This window comes from Macrobrachium nipponense, chromosome 43 (assembly GCF_015104395.2).
Source record: "Macrobrachium nipponense isolate FS-2020 chromosome 43, ASM1510439v2, whole genome shotgun sequence".
Taxonomy (NCBI): Eukaryota; Metazoa; Arthropoda; class Malacostraca; order Decapoda; family Palaemonidae; genus Macrobrachium; species Macrobrachium nipponense.
The window spans coordinates 26,131,705-26,146,013 of record NC_061104.1 but is presented as its reverse complement, the minus strand read 5'-3'; the positions used below and the strand labels follow the sequence as shown (position 1 = coordinate 26,146,013).

Below are 14,309 nucleotides of genomic sequence, written 5' to 3'. Positions count from 1 at the left end.
AAAATGAAAAGGCAGCCTCCCACTGTAAAACAGAACAATTGACATGACAATATACAGCAGCCACAAGTAATATTTTTATAAGAGATTTGCCCCACTGGGCCCCCTTGGAACTTGGCTGGATACTCTAGAACCTTAAATGATAAATGCAGTAATTGGAAGAAAGATAAGACAGATACTATATATGAAAATGAAAAGTAATAAATAGCTATTTCAGCATTTGCAAAAAACAAGAGCCAGGCTATTTTTTCATCAAATCAGTGGGCTATTTTAACAACTACCCTTTATATTTGTGGCAAAATCCATATAGTAGGCTATGCCAGAATATGATAAGACAGAAGTTGTTGCAATGTATGAGAGAAAATACAAAATAACTTTAGTAATTTTGGACAAAGTACAAAAATTCTGTAAACAGTATAAAGTTGTTGGATATAATGATATTGTTCATTACCTAATACTAATAACTTTTTGACTAGACAATGGGCTATAGAAATGGTAGTATACAAGTGAGATCATTTGAAAAATGAGAAATTTATCATCTTTGATTTGCTTCTATGAGCATCCTTGCGGTGCTGGTGTTGAATATCTCAAGTTCTGGCGGACACTGTGTTTAGCCTGGTAGTACCCGCCACTTAAGGATGAAAGCAAAAATACAACTATGATGACTGAATTCTGTTACCACAATAAATTTTTCAAATGATCTCATCAGTACTGCAATAGGTATACTAGGTATCTGCCCTTTTCATATCCATCATTTAAGAAATTATGCTACCTAATAGGCTAGTCAATATCTCCATGCAGCCATCTCCTTTACATTCACCAAAAATAGACTAGCCCACCCTACCCTGAAGAGCCTAACCTACCAGTCTTATAATTAAAAACCTAAACTATGTGGGCTACCTCCTCCATGAATAAGGAATTCCAACAAATAAAAACGGGCAACAATAAAACTTCCAATGGGGCTGACTACCTACCTAGTATAATAGGTAGGCTTAAATTGCAATGTTAAAAATCAGCATTTTCCCTTTCTCCTACATACTAAAACTAATCATTTGCACGGACAAGCTTTGGCCGAAGGAGTGTCACCACAAACGATAACTATTTGATTCTCGGAAAATAAACGGCGACTTCCAAGTTTCGTGACACAGGAAGCAGCCCAACCTAGCTTATCCAAGCCTGACGTAGGCCTATGACGCCCATGCCTATACTTTCCTAGATTCCCATACATTTTCCCATTGATAAATACCATATAATGCATGTGTTCGCAAAAGGGGTTCATGACACCCGAAAGCCCACTGACAAAACCCACCCTAAGCCTGGCCCATGACCTGTATCTAGGCAATTTCCGAGAAATATATGCTAGGCATTACTTAGCAGGTGGGCACCGCTGTTCGAGACAAACCACATTTCGCACTATTTATACCACGTTTCTCCAACACACGGGCACTCGAGGTGAAGACGAACCTGATACACTTGATTCCACGCATTACTCTCCTCTAATTGTTTGTATTCTTTTTCAATTTCATTCACTATAATAGAGTGATCCGTCATTCCGCTGCTTTCATATCACAACAATCCTGCTAGGAAGCGTTCCACCTCTCACCATACACCCAGCTCAAGACGGGGCGCCTCTCAACCCGGGTGAACTTGTGTTCGATTTCGTTCAAATCAGCTGGAATTTGACAGATAAATCTATTTTTGTTCCTATATTAACATTACTGTGGTTACTAATATAAAACAAGTACACTTATAACTGTTTATGAGGTATCATGAGACTGTCTTCCAAGTATATGAAGGAATATATTAAAAAGCTTTATTACTCCCTACACTCGAACGACTATTTATATCCCATCTGCGCGCCCATAGTTGTAAGGTGTTCCTACGGCTGACAATTGAACAGATTCGTTCATCCAGAGCTGTCAACAACACACGCTTTTAAAAGTTCTAATAAATATTTTTTTTCTTGACTTACACCATGGAAAACAGCAAAAAATTACTAATCAGGCAGAAATATTTAAAATTTTATTTTCCAAATAAGACCAGAACGTTTCTCATCAGAAACAAAAAATATTATTGGAATAGAAATGATGCATTCCACGAATATCGTTCTTTGCATTCTTTTTCATTGGTTAGCGTCCTGTGGCAGAATGTTACCACAGATAATTGATCGCTTCCTTTGATGTATGACGAGTCAATTTCAAAGTACACGTGATGCAGCACATAACGCAAAATTGCTGTGTTTTTATCGACAAAGCAGGAATTACTTCAGTTCCGGCGAATCACACGTCGGTATTTGTATTTTCAAACACATGGTGACATGAAGGATGTTGTCGCGTGAAGATGTAATAATCAGACGGACCGTTTATAGATAGGCTGTTTCATTACAAGATGGATGGAAATTTATTTCCCCAATCTAGGGTTCATCTAGAATTAGTAGTAATGCTTTCACTATGTTTACTGAGAAAACTTGAGTAGGGATTGACCTTTCGTCACTGGGTTCTTTGATGATAAATGCGTCAATCACGAAGTGAACAATGCGTTCATTTTGACGTAGCGAATGCAAGTGCTCTTCCGAGAAATCCTTACGTATCGCGCCAATAACTTCGCAGTATTTTTTTTTCTTCTTCTTTTACCGCAGTTGGTAGTGCGTTTCACTTGTCCTAGAAATACATGAATTAATAATCAGATTTTCTTGCACCGGGAGTTTTGTCAGCGCAAAAAGAGTACATATATGTGTATTCGCAATTAAAATATGCCCACCTGCATAGATTTACATAATGGAAACATCATTTAATCATAGTAATAGCTCTACTTTTTTCTGTTCTTGACGTCATTAATCATAGGGTTGTTGGAATAAATAATATATAATTCTATACATATATATATAGATATACATATATATGTATATATTAATATATTATATATATTAAATATATTATATATATATATATACACATAAATATATATATATATATATATATTATTATATATTGCTACTTTCAAAATGCATGTTTTCCCCTCTTTGAAATGTCATGTAGATTGTGCAACATTTTTTCAGATTCCTAGATAGCTTAGAATAGGATGTTTTAAAATGTGTGTTCAGATTTCGCATTAACGTCTTGTAAAAGAAAATATATATAACGTAAAGAGAGAGATCCTTGTCTTTACAAAGCTGCAAATGTTTAACTTTTATGTCAGCACTTTGAAATTAGAGTCTGCGAGATCCGTTTGCGTCCCTGCTCTGTCAGCGCGTTTGATAATGAGCTCGACTCTTTTTACGTGGTCATCAAAAACATGTCAATCTTAATTATCGTTTACCCTCCGTTTCAATCGGGTACGTATCTGTTGAGCAATCTTGTCTTGTACGTGTATGTATTTGCCGAGTCCCACGTGGATATTGCACTTTTTTTATGTAAGATTGCGTCAGATTTCAGAACTTTCGAGAAGCTTTCGTGCCTAGAACGTTTTGAGACATCTGCTCTGTCATTTCCATAAAGGAAGAGATTTTCATTCGATCTTAAGACCTCGAGGCAGTTAGATCTCCCTCCCTCTCTCTCGCTCTCTCTCTCTCTCTCACTCGACATCGAGATTAAATTAACGTAACGTAAATTTGGTCACTCATATTGTGAGAATTGTATATTTGATATTTCTTAGAATTTATTTAGTTTATTTAATTTCTTTTGTGGAATCTGAACAAACATTTCGTAACGGCGCCTTGTTTTTTTTTTTTGTGAAAGTGTAATTTACAAGAGAAGAAAAGAAGTTGGTATACCAAAAAAGGTAAAGTGTGTTATATTTTTATTAGTTGCAACTAATAATTGTTAGGAACAGTGAATAACTAATAATGGATAGGGAGTGTTTAATTAATAAAATTGATAGGAACTGTTGTCTGTTAGAAGGTTTGGTAAAAACTGTTGGTTACAGTGTTATGAAAAAGATTTACACTTTTACACATTGCTGATATTTTTTGTGTTTGTGTTTACACATTGCTGATATTTTTTGTGTTTGTGTCTGTTCCATTATTTGTGCACTTATTCATTTTCTTATTGAAGTGTGTCTTTTTGTTTTATATTTTCATTTACATTCACAATTTAATTGACTTAGTTATTTTCACTGCTTTATCATTGCACATTTAATTAAATTTAACACTTGTGAATTGATTTGCATTTACTTAGAATTCTTTTCAAGTTTTATTTTTGTTTAGCACTTGTAAATTAATTTCAAATTTTCAGTTATTGCCTAACACTTTTGAATTTTGATTGAATTAATTTTCTTGAATTTTATGATAAATTAATTTTGATTTAATTTTACATAATTTGATTCAAGAATTAATTAAACTTTACTTTGTTTTCAAGTAACAGTAATTTTCCCTGATATTGTGAATTTCACTTATAAATTTTGAATTTAATAATAAATTTTTGTATTTAAAATTTTTATAAGTGTTTTCTTTATCTTACACCATTATAAATATATATAATTATGACTATATTTATGATAGGTAGAGACATAGAGTGGTAATTGATTTGCTTTCCTTCAATTTAATTGAAGTGACTTAGAACCAGGAAAGTACTTAGACTTCTGAAATCAGGGAAATACTTAGAGTTTAAAGTTGTTGATGGAGTGATGCCCTTTGATTAATTTAATTACTTACAAGATTCCTCACTACCTGTTTTGATGAACTTAGTCTGATATTCTGCAATACTGGTAAGTGTTAAGGGATCACTGTTGCCTTTAGAGTATCAGTCGTTTAAACGTGTTATGAGGGTTCAGGTGTCTGGCTTTTGTGAGGTAATAATTGATAAATGGTAACCAGATACTTGGCACTTCGTAACAATATATATATATATATATATATATACTCATATACATATACATACATATATATATTACATATACATATATAATATATACATATATATATATATATATATATAATATAATATATATATATATATTGCGTACGTGTTCATTACCAATGAAAGAGAGACCACAGATTTCGATCACCAACCATTCGGTAAGAAAAAAGTTTATGAAGTTGCTATCCCGTGCTCTTCACCCTATCTGTGACCGGAGACAGCCGGCTAATCACCTGGTATATATAATTCACTGCTTAGTCGGCATATGAAGCGACCACTTTTATGGATGATCCATTATGTTTTCGATCTGCAGTAGTGTCTCCTCAAGGAAAAGTGGCTTGTTGGACGTATCTTTTGCAGTCTTGCAGTTATAATTATTCCAGGTTTATCGGTAGAATATCGATTATTTTATTTACGCAAACTTCAAACTTATTTATCAAAACAAGTTAAAATATTTAGGTTAATAAAACATTCTTAGCTGTAGCCTTGTCCAGTATGATGCCATTATATTGTGATCAATATATCAGACATGAATTACACGGAAATGGTGGACAACCAAACGTGTAGTTGGAAGCAAAAATAGCCGTAATGTTCTCATAGATTCTTACAGTGATAGAATCTTGACACGAACTTCTTCCTTGTTGCGGGTTTGTTTATTTAACTATTTGTTTATGATTACTAATACTCGTTTATTTCATTACAATTTCACTCATTCCTCACCCTTAGCTTTTCCTCTTCTTCGCATATAGTTTATTAAAAAGGGTGAAGCTCTCCTTACATATTCCATAAAATAATAATTTAAAAAATTTAGTTCCCGGCTTCTAAACATACGGAAAAATTCTTTTACTAATAAAACATTTTCGCTAATGGGATGGTTCTACTCAGAATCCTCAGGGCATAAAACTTCCACAATATCTGCCACTATATAAATAGCTCATTAGCAGCACGCCTACCCATAGATATATCTCTTCGCCTACATACCTCTCTGTACACTTATGTACCTCTGAGCTGTAATCCGGGTTATAAAGGCTATTGCATTCCACTCAATTTCCCCTGCTTTTTCGTCATTCAATCTGTCCACACGACCAGACCATTATCATCTTCATGAACTGATTTTACGTCTCTTGTTCCCTTTATGGTGTTGCACGCATAAAATGAATTTCTGACACTTCTCTGTCCACATGACCAAATCATCATCAGATTTTGATTCACCTTTCTAGCTATAATAATGTTTGGACGGCTTGTCTTGTTTATTCTTCCACTTTCAACCTTCCTTACTCTGCGTATGTTTCACAAACAGTAATTCATACTATACCACCACACTTGAATTCCATAAGTAAATGCTGTCAGTTATTCCTATTCACATCCTAACTGTTGCTACTACTGGTATTCTTCCTTTCATTCAGACCTTTGTATACAATGGTTCCATCCTCACTTCACGCATTCTGTGACTCACCACTTCTGTCATTGCATTGTCATTCTTTACATTTACTTTCTAAATGGTTATATGGATCCACCACTTTCATTCGTCTACCATTCTTACTGACATTCATTGCTCCATTTTCCTGGCTTTCATTTACCCAATAACATTGCTCTTGCTCTTGCTAGCATGACATCATGACATTAAATTTCCTCTGCTTACAAACACCGCCATACTCGTTCACCGGTGCTTGCGGCTTCACACCATGATCATCAGCTGCCAATACATCTTGTACGAATCTTATATCCATCATAAATTTTAAATCGAATTAAGTCCCTTTTCCTTACCGTACAAATAAGCATCTATCCTTTTCAGGGCCTCTCATCCCCCATTCCACAAAAATACTGAACTAAACGAATTCAAATTTCGTCCAAAAATGTCATTTGCAAGAGGGCTCTAGGAAGCCTGAAAAGTTCATTACAACAAAACAACGCCTTTGAAATTCCTACAAATCTGGGGTACAACATCTCTCCTGTATTCTAAATACTTTCAGATATTTCTGTCTTAAGTTTTCGAAAGCAAATGGATCTAGTAATAGTTATAAAGAGCATCTACAAAAATTATTATCAGAAGGCATCGAAGGGCGTTCTTGGGTCTGAAATCAAGGAGGAATCAGGGGAGTGTCACGACGTCGTCTCCTGCGCAGCTATTTCGTATCTTCCGACCGGCTATCTCTGTTCAGCCAAGCAACTGCCATCTCCCCAGTGAAGGCGATGGCAGCAACGGTCATACCGGCTGTCCAAATCACAGCAAGGCCCTGGAAGGAAATTCGTTTCGTGTAGATTAGTAACAATTTCAAATAAGCCGGAAGACAATGGTGAGAATATATTTGTAAACGACAAGCGTAGGGGCTATTTCGAGAGACTGAATGAGTATATATTCGAGTAATGTTTATGAGAAATGATTAGTTTTCTACGCTTCCTCAAAACGATAGAGATCTGTAACACTCTTTGAAACGCTACTTCCACAAAAATCTTGAACTCGACGAATCCCCTTTCTTTTCGCAAGACTTCGCTAACAAAATGACAATTGACGTCATGAAGAGAAACTTTTGACAGGGAGTTTCTTAATGGAAAAGTATAACATTGCTATGCGTAAGTCATGTAATAATTTACCTTCGCTGAGAAAAAAAAAAAGTTTCTGTAATTACGAGCAGAAGGTTTTCAGGGAATAGTATATGGAATACAGTTTCAATTCATGATATACAACCTAAAATAGAACCCAGAAACGAAACCCCCAATTAAGGTATTGTATATACACATAAAATGATTGATGAATTTACTGATTTAATATCTGATGATATAAAAACAAAGCTCATCTACACCGGAAAACAAATTAGTAGAACCACTTTTTTCTTTCAAAGCTATAAAATAGTATAAAAATAAATTTCGTACCCTATAAATCTAATTAAAATCACAGACTTGCGACAGTATAGTGTGCCAATCAAAATGAATCATGTTGTGTTAAGAAGAAGTCTAGCCTCTTCCATGAAATTAAAAATATTACCATGGTAACAATTTACTTCCTCTCTAAGGACCCTAAAGAAGAGGTAATTGTCGTTGCCCTCCCGACTTGTAAAAAGGAATTGGCTCCGCAGGTCTCCAAGACTGGGTGTGTCCAAACCTCAAGCGAACAGAGGGCAGTTTCCCATCTTCTGAGTGTGTTATTGCAGACCCATGAGAGAGATGTCTAGGTAATTTCTAACATTTTCTGGATATTGCCAACTAAACTTTCCCATGGGTTTTGATAGGCCTCCCTTTTATTCGCAGTGCCTCTCTGAGGCTTAAATAAGCAGCTGCTCTCCAAGCATCTTTGTAGGTTTTTTCGTAAAGGCTTTAGTACTTGCGATGCTCTCTTGTCTATATCTAACTTCTTGCAGAGTGCTCATGATGAGGGTGCAGAGATTTTAGGGTAGCCTGTGACCCTCTGAATCACGAAGCTCTTGTCTACAAAACCAAGATTATTGGGACTTAATGGATCTTTTATTAGTATCTTAAACGGTTTTAATAGGCAGAACCCAAAGGTCAGTGTTGATGATGGCCAGTATAGTAGCTTTAGAAATGTCATTTCATGTGTCCCTAAAGGCAGTGTCATTGAACCTTTGCTATTTATTATCTATACTAGAGATATGTGGCAAGTACTGGAGAGCAAACTGATTGGATACATCGATGAAGCTACTCTTCTAGCTGTTGTTCTTCTCGCCTTAGGTCTGTGGTTGCAAGGTCCTCGAATGGAGTTCTGTCATGGATTTATGAGTGGATTAGGTTTTGGAGTATGAAGCCTAACCCTTCTAAAACTCAATGTATGATAGGTAGTCTATCCAGAACACCTTTGCCTTTGCATCATGATTTGAATTGAAATGATACGGTTTTAACCGTAGTGACTCTTTTGAGATTTTAGGTGTAACTTTTGATAAGAAATGAACTTTTGAGATGCATGCACTTACTACTGCTTCCTCGGTTTCGCAAAAAATTGGTATCTAGTGGAAATGTTTGAGAATGTTTCAGGATGAAGTTATCATATCTAATGTTTTAACTTTTCTTCTTCCTTGTTTGAAGTACTTTTCTCCAGTGTGGTCTTCGGGTTCTGACTCACATCTCAGACTCTTGGACAGTGTTACGTCATCAGTCAAGTTTATTTTCCCAACCCTTAATATTGCTTTATGGAATATACGCAAGGCGAGTTCATTCATTCATTCATTCATTCATTCATTCATATACTTATTTATTCATTTATTTATTCATTCGATTATTTATTTATTTATTTAATTTAATAAAATGAACTACAACGACAAACATCCTTTGCATCATAGACAGGTTGCTGCTGCATACAGCGTGTCGTTTTCTGGCAACAGGAATAATACTCCTCAGTTTTCTAGTTTTATCCAGGGTACAACTAAAATGTGGAACAGTTTGCCTAGCGAAGTTGTGGAGGCTTTTGATCCTTATATATTTAAGCGAGCAACAAATTCATTCCTACTCGGTGCTGAGTCTCCTGGATTTGAAGCGTATCAGATTTTTCTATTCCATAATAGTTATTTATTTATCTTTTCCAATAACTCTTCTCTCTCCGCAAGCTGACTTCCCTTTGGAGCCCTCTTGGGTGTATAGTCTGTTGATTCTGTCCATAAGGGTTTTCTGCTAAAGATTATGAGAAAAAAAAATAAGTAAGAGTAAAGGAATCAGTCTTTCTGGAGCATCTGATGCAGTACACTTTGCAAAACTGCGTGTCCTTTCATTGCCTGTCATAACTATGCAGGCTGGTATCTCATAAAAATAAAAGAATATTGCCAAGATACTATGAAAAACAATGAAGACAAAAAAACCACGTTATACACACTAAACACAAACGTAAAAAAAAAAATACTGTCATTACCTAATGCTACGATGGATGAAAATAGATGTAACTATAATTATAAGTAGTTGCTACTCATATAAGGAAAAAATATCTTACCCAAATGCTGCCAATGCCAATGGGATCCATTAGTACGATTGTCATTGGTGGATTTGCGCAAGCTGTTATGTTGTTACTGTTCCTGAAGACCCAGTAATTGTACAGACCCGATTCTACTATACGGCGAATTCTGTTGGGAGAAATAATTATCGTCAAAACAAAAGAGTACGTCTCCACAGACTAAATTTCCCATTACGAAAAATAGGAACAAATGTCAAGTGATAAAGATAAAAGTAAAATACAGGTGGAAAAAATCAACACTAACTTCAATATATATATATATATATATATATATATATATATATATATATATATATAAATATAATATATATATATATATATATATATATATATAATGTATATAAAATTAAATATATAACATATAAAAACATATAAAATATCATAATTATACATTTATTATTTTATATATAATAATAATATAAATTAATTATAAATTAATTTAAATAATATATTATTTACACACATATATATATATATATATATATATATATATATATATATATAGTAATTGGGCGGCTACTTGGAAATCTTAGCTTGATGATAAACAATAATGCCAAGACCGGGAAGAATATTCTTTACTTTATGAGCTTTCGAGGTTTAAAACCTCATCATCAGGCTGACAAAATGACAAGGATGATAAATCACTAAAAATTACATTAAAACGAATTGTCTTACTAAGAGCTTCAGTAAAACATAAATAAAACGAACATCACATACAAACTAAAAATTACAGAGAAAACTAAAACAAACGCATTTTTTATTTTTGTATGTTTTGCGTTTGTTTTAGTTTTTTCCGTAATTTTTAGTTTGTATGTAATATTCGTTTTGTTTTATGTTTTTACTGAAGTTTTTAGTAAGACAATTCATTTCAATGTAATTCTTAGTGATTTCTCATCCTTGTCATTTTTTCTGACTGATGATGAGGTTTTAAACCTCGAAAGTTCGTAAAATAAAGAATGTTCTTCCTGGTCTTGGCATTATTATTCATCATCAAGCTATATATATATATATAGATATATATATATATATATATATATATATATATATTTCCTTGTATCTTTCCAGTATTGTAGTTTAGCTTCTATACTGTTTTTTTTTTCATCTGTCCATCTGCCTGTGGTGGTCACGCATGGTAACACTGCGTCCGGGCTTTAAATAGTTACGCTATGTCTAAATTTTAGGTAAATAAAAGGATATCTGGGTGTACATTTGCAACTGAAAAGTGTTTTAATAATTTACTGTATGCGAATTACACCGTTAATATTCGAAATAGGATATTAAAGCCCGGGAAGCAGTGTTACCATGCGCAAACACCACAGGCGGATGGACAGATGAAAAATAACAGAGTATAGTTATCCTATATTCTGAGCAATAATGATAATTATTTATTTGTCTCTATTGTAATGTTCAGATTTCACAAGACAAGAATAACGTTTATGAGAAGAGAGATCTCCGCTCAAAAGCAGATGCGGAAGCTGTCAAGAGTTTTAGGAATAGGAAGGCCCGAATTCTTCTTGTTTTGGAAAGCTGTCATCCATCACTTGGAGATAAGGAGGAGACTCGGCCTTCTTCCTCTTTTTTCTGTAAACATGTCATTCACATGATGGAGTTTCAAGGAAGAAGAAGAAGGAGACCAAGTGTTGGGTCTAAGGCTAGGCAAGATCAGGAAATGATACTTAGCGTAGTTTCGTACCTTCATTGCAATTAACTTACAGCGGAAGTAAGTACAGACAGCTCGTGGCGTGAAATGACGTCACTTATATGGGCGGCGCTTAGGCACTGCCAGCAGCTTCATCCTGACACATCTTACACCAAGAAGAGATGAAGGGACTGTGTGAGAGGAGACTTACACGAGAAGGGAATTGGGGAGACAGAAGCACAGGATAGAAATAGATGGAAACTGCTCATCCGAAACGGCGACCCCTTAAAGAAATGGGAACCAGCTGGGATGATGATGTCATTCATATGATTAGCCACGTGCAGTACTGAACGCGTATGGTTCGCCTTTGTTTCTGCCCAAAACAAATAGCAATTGCACGATGTTTTGTAAAGTTGCGTCAGCTGCTCCTAGAACGTACCTCGATCAATTACGTCATTGTTGTATCTCTCTGAAACGATTCTCTACTATCTCGCCAAGCAGTTTCAGGAAGTGACGTCACTTTTCTTCCAGAATATTCCATGACGTCATTTAGAATTTCCGCTTTTGAACTCAATAGATTCATTCTTATTCATTGTTACGTTGGAGGCCCGAATGAGCAGCTCTCTCTCTCTCTCTCTCTCTCTCTCTCTCTCTCTCTCTCTCTCTCTCTCTCTCTCTCTCTCTCTCTCTCTCTCTGAGGATACAGTCCGCTTAAAATATCTAAGGTAACTGGTGATTTTTTTTTTCACACTTAAATTTTCTGTTTTGTGAATTGTGTTTAATTCATTTGAAGATTTTTTTTAATATTCTGTGTTTACAATTTCCCAGTTTTTCACATTTGGTGGTAAATTTGATACATTTACGCATTTTGTGTTTTCATGTTTAGCATTCACAATTTGTTTGTTTAACATTGCATACTTGATTCAATTTCATATTTCAACACGTGAATCGATTTCATTTACTTGCATTTTCTTTCCAAATATTAAGTATTTCTTGACAGTTTTACTTCATTAATCTAGTTTCTTGAATAATTTACCTTGGTAAATTAATTTTGATTTAATTTTGTTTAATAATTTAATTCAAGAATTAATTAAATTTTGTGTTCGAGTAATAGCAAACAAATCTGTTTTTACAAAGTTATAGATTGTGCTTTTCCTTTAATTTTCTTGAAGTGGGTTAAGACAGAGGAAATAGACAAAGTCGTTTGAGGGAATGACGCCCTTTAATTAACTTAAGCCTATATAAATACCTCAAACTTGTTTTAATGAATTTAGTTTGCTTTCTCGCATATTCAATAAGCTTTTTAAGGGCTCACTGTTGCCTTTAGAGTATTCAGTCTCATTTTATCTGTCATGAAAGTTCAAGTATCTGGCTGCTGTGACTAAATTCTATGATTGGTAAGTGAAATAACCAGGTATTTGGAACGCTTCGTCATTATGTATATATACATATATATATATATATATATATATATATATATATATATATATATAGTGTGTGTGTGTGTGTGTGTATACATACATTTATATATAAATGTATAATATACATATATTTATATATACACATACTCACACACACACACACACACACACACACACTATATATATATATATATATATATATATATATATATATATATATGTGTGTGTGTGTGTGTGTGTGTGTGTGTGTGTATACATACATTTATATATAAATGTAAATTATACATATATTTATATATACACATACACACACACACACACACACACACACACACACACATATATATATATATATATATATATATATATATATATATATATATATAATCTTAAATTTCAGTATAAATGTAAAATTCAAGAGAAAAATATTTTTCGTCATTTTAACAAATATATAATCCCATTGCAGACTAAACCCAACAAAAGGTGAGAGATTGGCAGTGGTTTATATTCTGTTCCATAAACCTGTTTCAACAACCTACCCTAAAATTTCTTACCCTTTGCAATGAGGGGCACCCAGGAATCATTACAACCCCCACAACTTGCAACAAACAAGGAAAGATCGGTAATCACATGCGTGCTCCTTTTTTAACCAGGGACAAAGTTCTATCTTATTTTTTTCTGTCACAGTAAGCCTTGTCAGCATCTCGTGGTATTTAAGCCCACCACATCATCACTGACCTAGTCTTATGAAACCTTCGTATAGCCTTTCACAAATCTTGAGCTACAATCTGTGCTCTCATTATCCACTTCGAAGAAGGCCTACAGATATATCTACATGATAGCGCGATCATTCCTGTGCTGCATATCAGGAGGAAACGGTAATTTGTGGCTCCTCTGTGTAAGAATGCAGCTTCAGCTTGCTGATTCAGACTTTTGCGAGGCTGGAAACCCATCCTGCTTCGACCTGCAATCCACGGCTATCAAATCACCTGCCTATTATGGTTACTTTTCAAGATAGTCTTCTAACCATTAATATTATTTCCTAGTTTTCCTACTGCGTCAATTAACGTGCTTCCTAATTCACACCTCTGCTATCTACTCACTTGCAAACCAAAGTTTTTTTTAATGTATACGTACAATATGGGAAGTCCTCTTATCACAACGGCAAAGAACTAAAAAATAATATCGATATATCAATTAGATTTCACTGCTGAACTGCAAATTCCCTACAACCTTGACACAATAAACATAACAGGGACTCTTCACATCACGGCAGAGAGCAAACAGTTCATCGGTACATACAACGAAGTTAGTAAAACCACATCCTTTAACAGAGTGAGCGAGCATTGTACCGTCTTTATTCTCAAAACAAACCGAAGGATACTCTCTTACCTGGCATTGATGGCTGGTGTGAGTGGGCTATTCTTCTGATTGACCATGGC

At 34.5% G+C, this 14,309-nt stretch overlaps 1 protein-coding gene across 2 annotated transcripts in view; it reads right to left on the bottom strand.

Annotated features, from left to right (window-relative positions):
* Positions 1–5,324: 5,324 nt before the first annotated feature.
* LOC135213596 (probable glutamate receptor) overlaps positions 5,325–14,309 on the bottom strand; it is a 183,136-nt gene continuing 174,151 nt past the window's right edge. For both annotated transcript variants that reach the window (XM_064247607.1, XM_064247608.1), the window contains 3 exons: positions 14,260–14,309; positions 9,787–9,916; positions 5,325–7,090 (listed from right to left, as the gene is read on the bottom strand). In XM_064247607.1, the coding sequence (XP_064103677.1) occupies positions 6,980–7,090; positions 9,787–9,916; positions 14,260–14,309 (291 nt within the window). In that variant the 3' untranslated portion in view covers positions 5,325–6,979. The remainder of the gene's footprint in view (positions 7,091–9,786; positions 9,917–14,259) is intronic.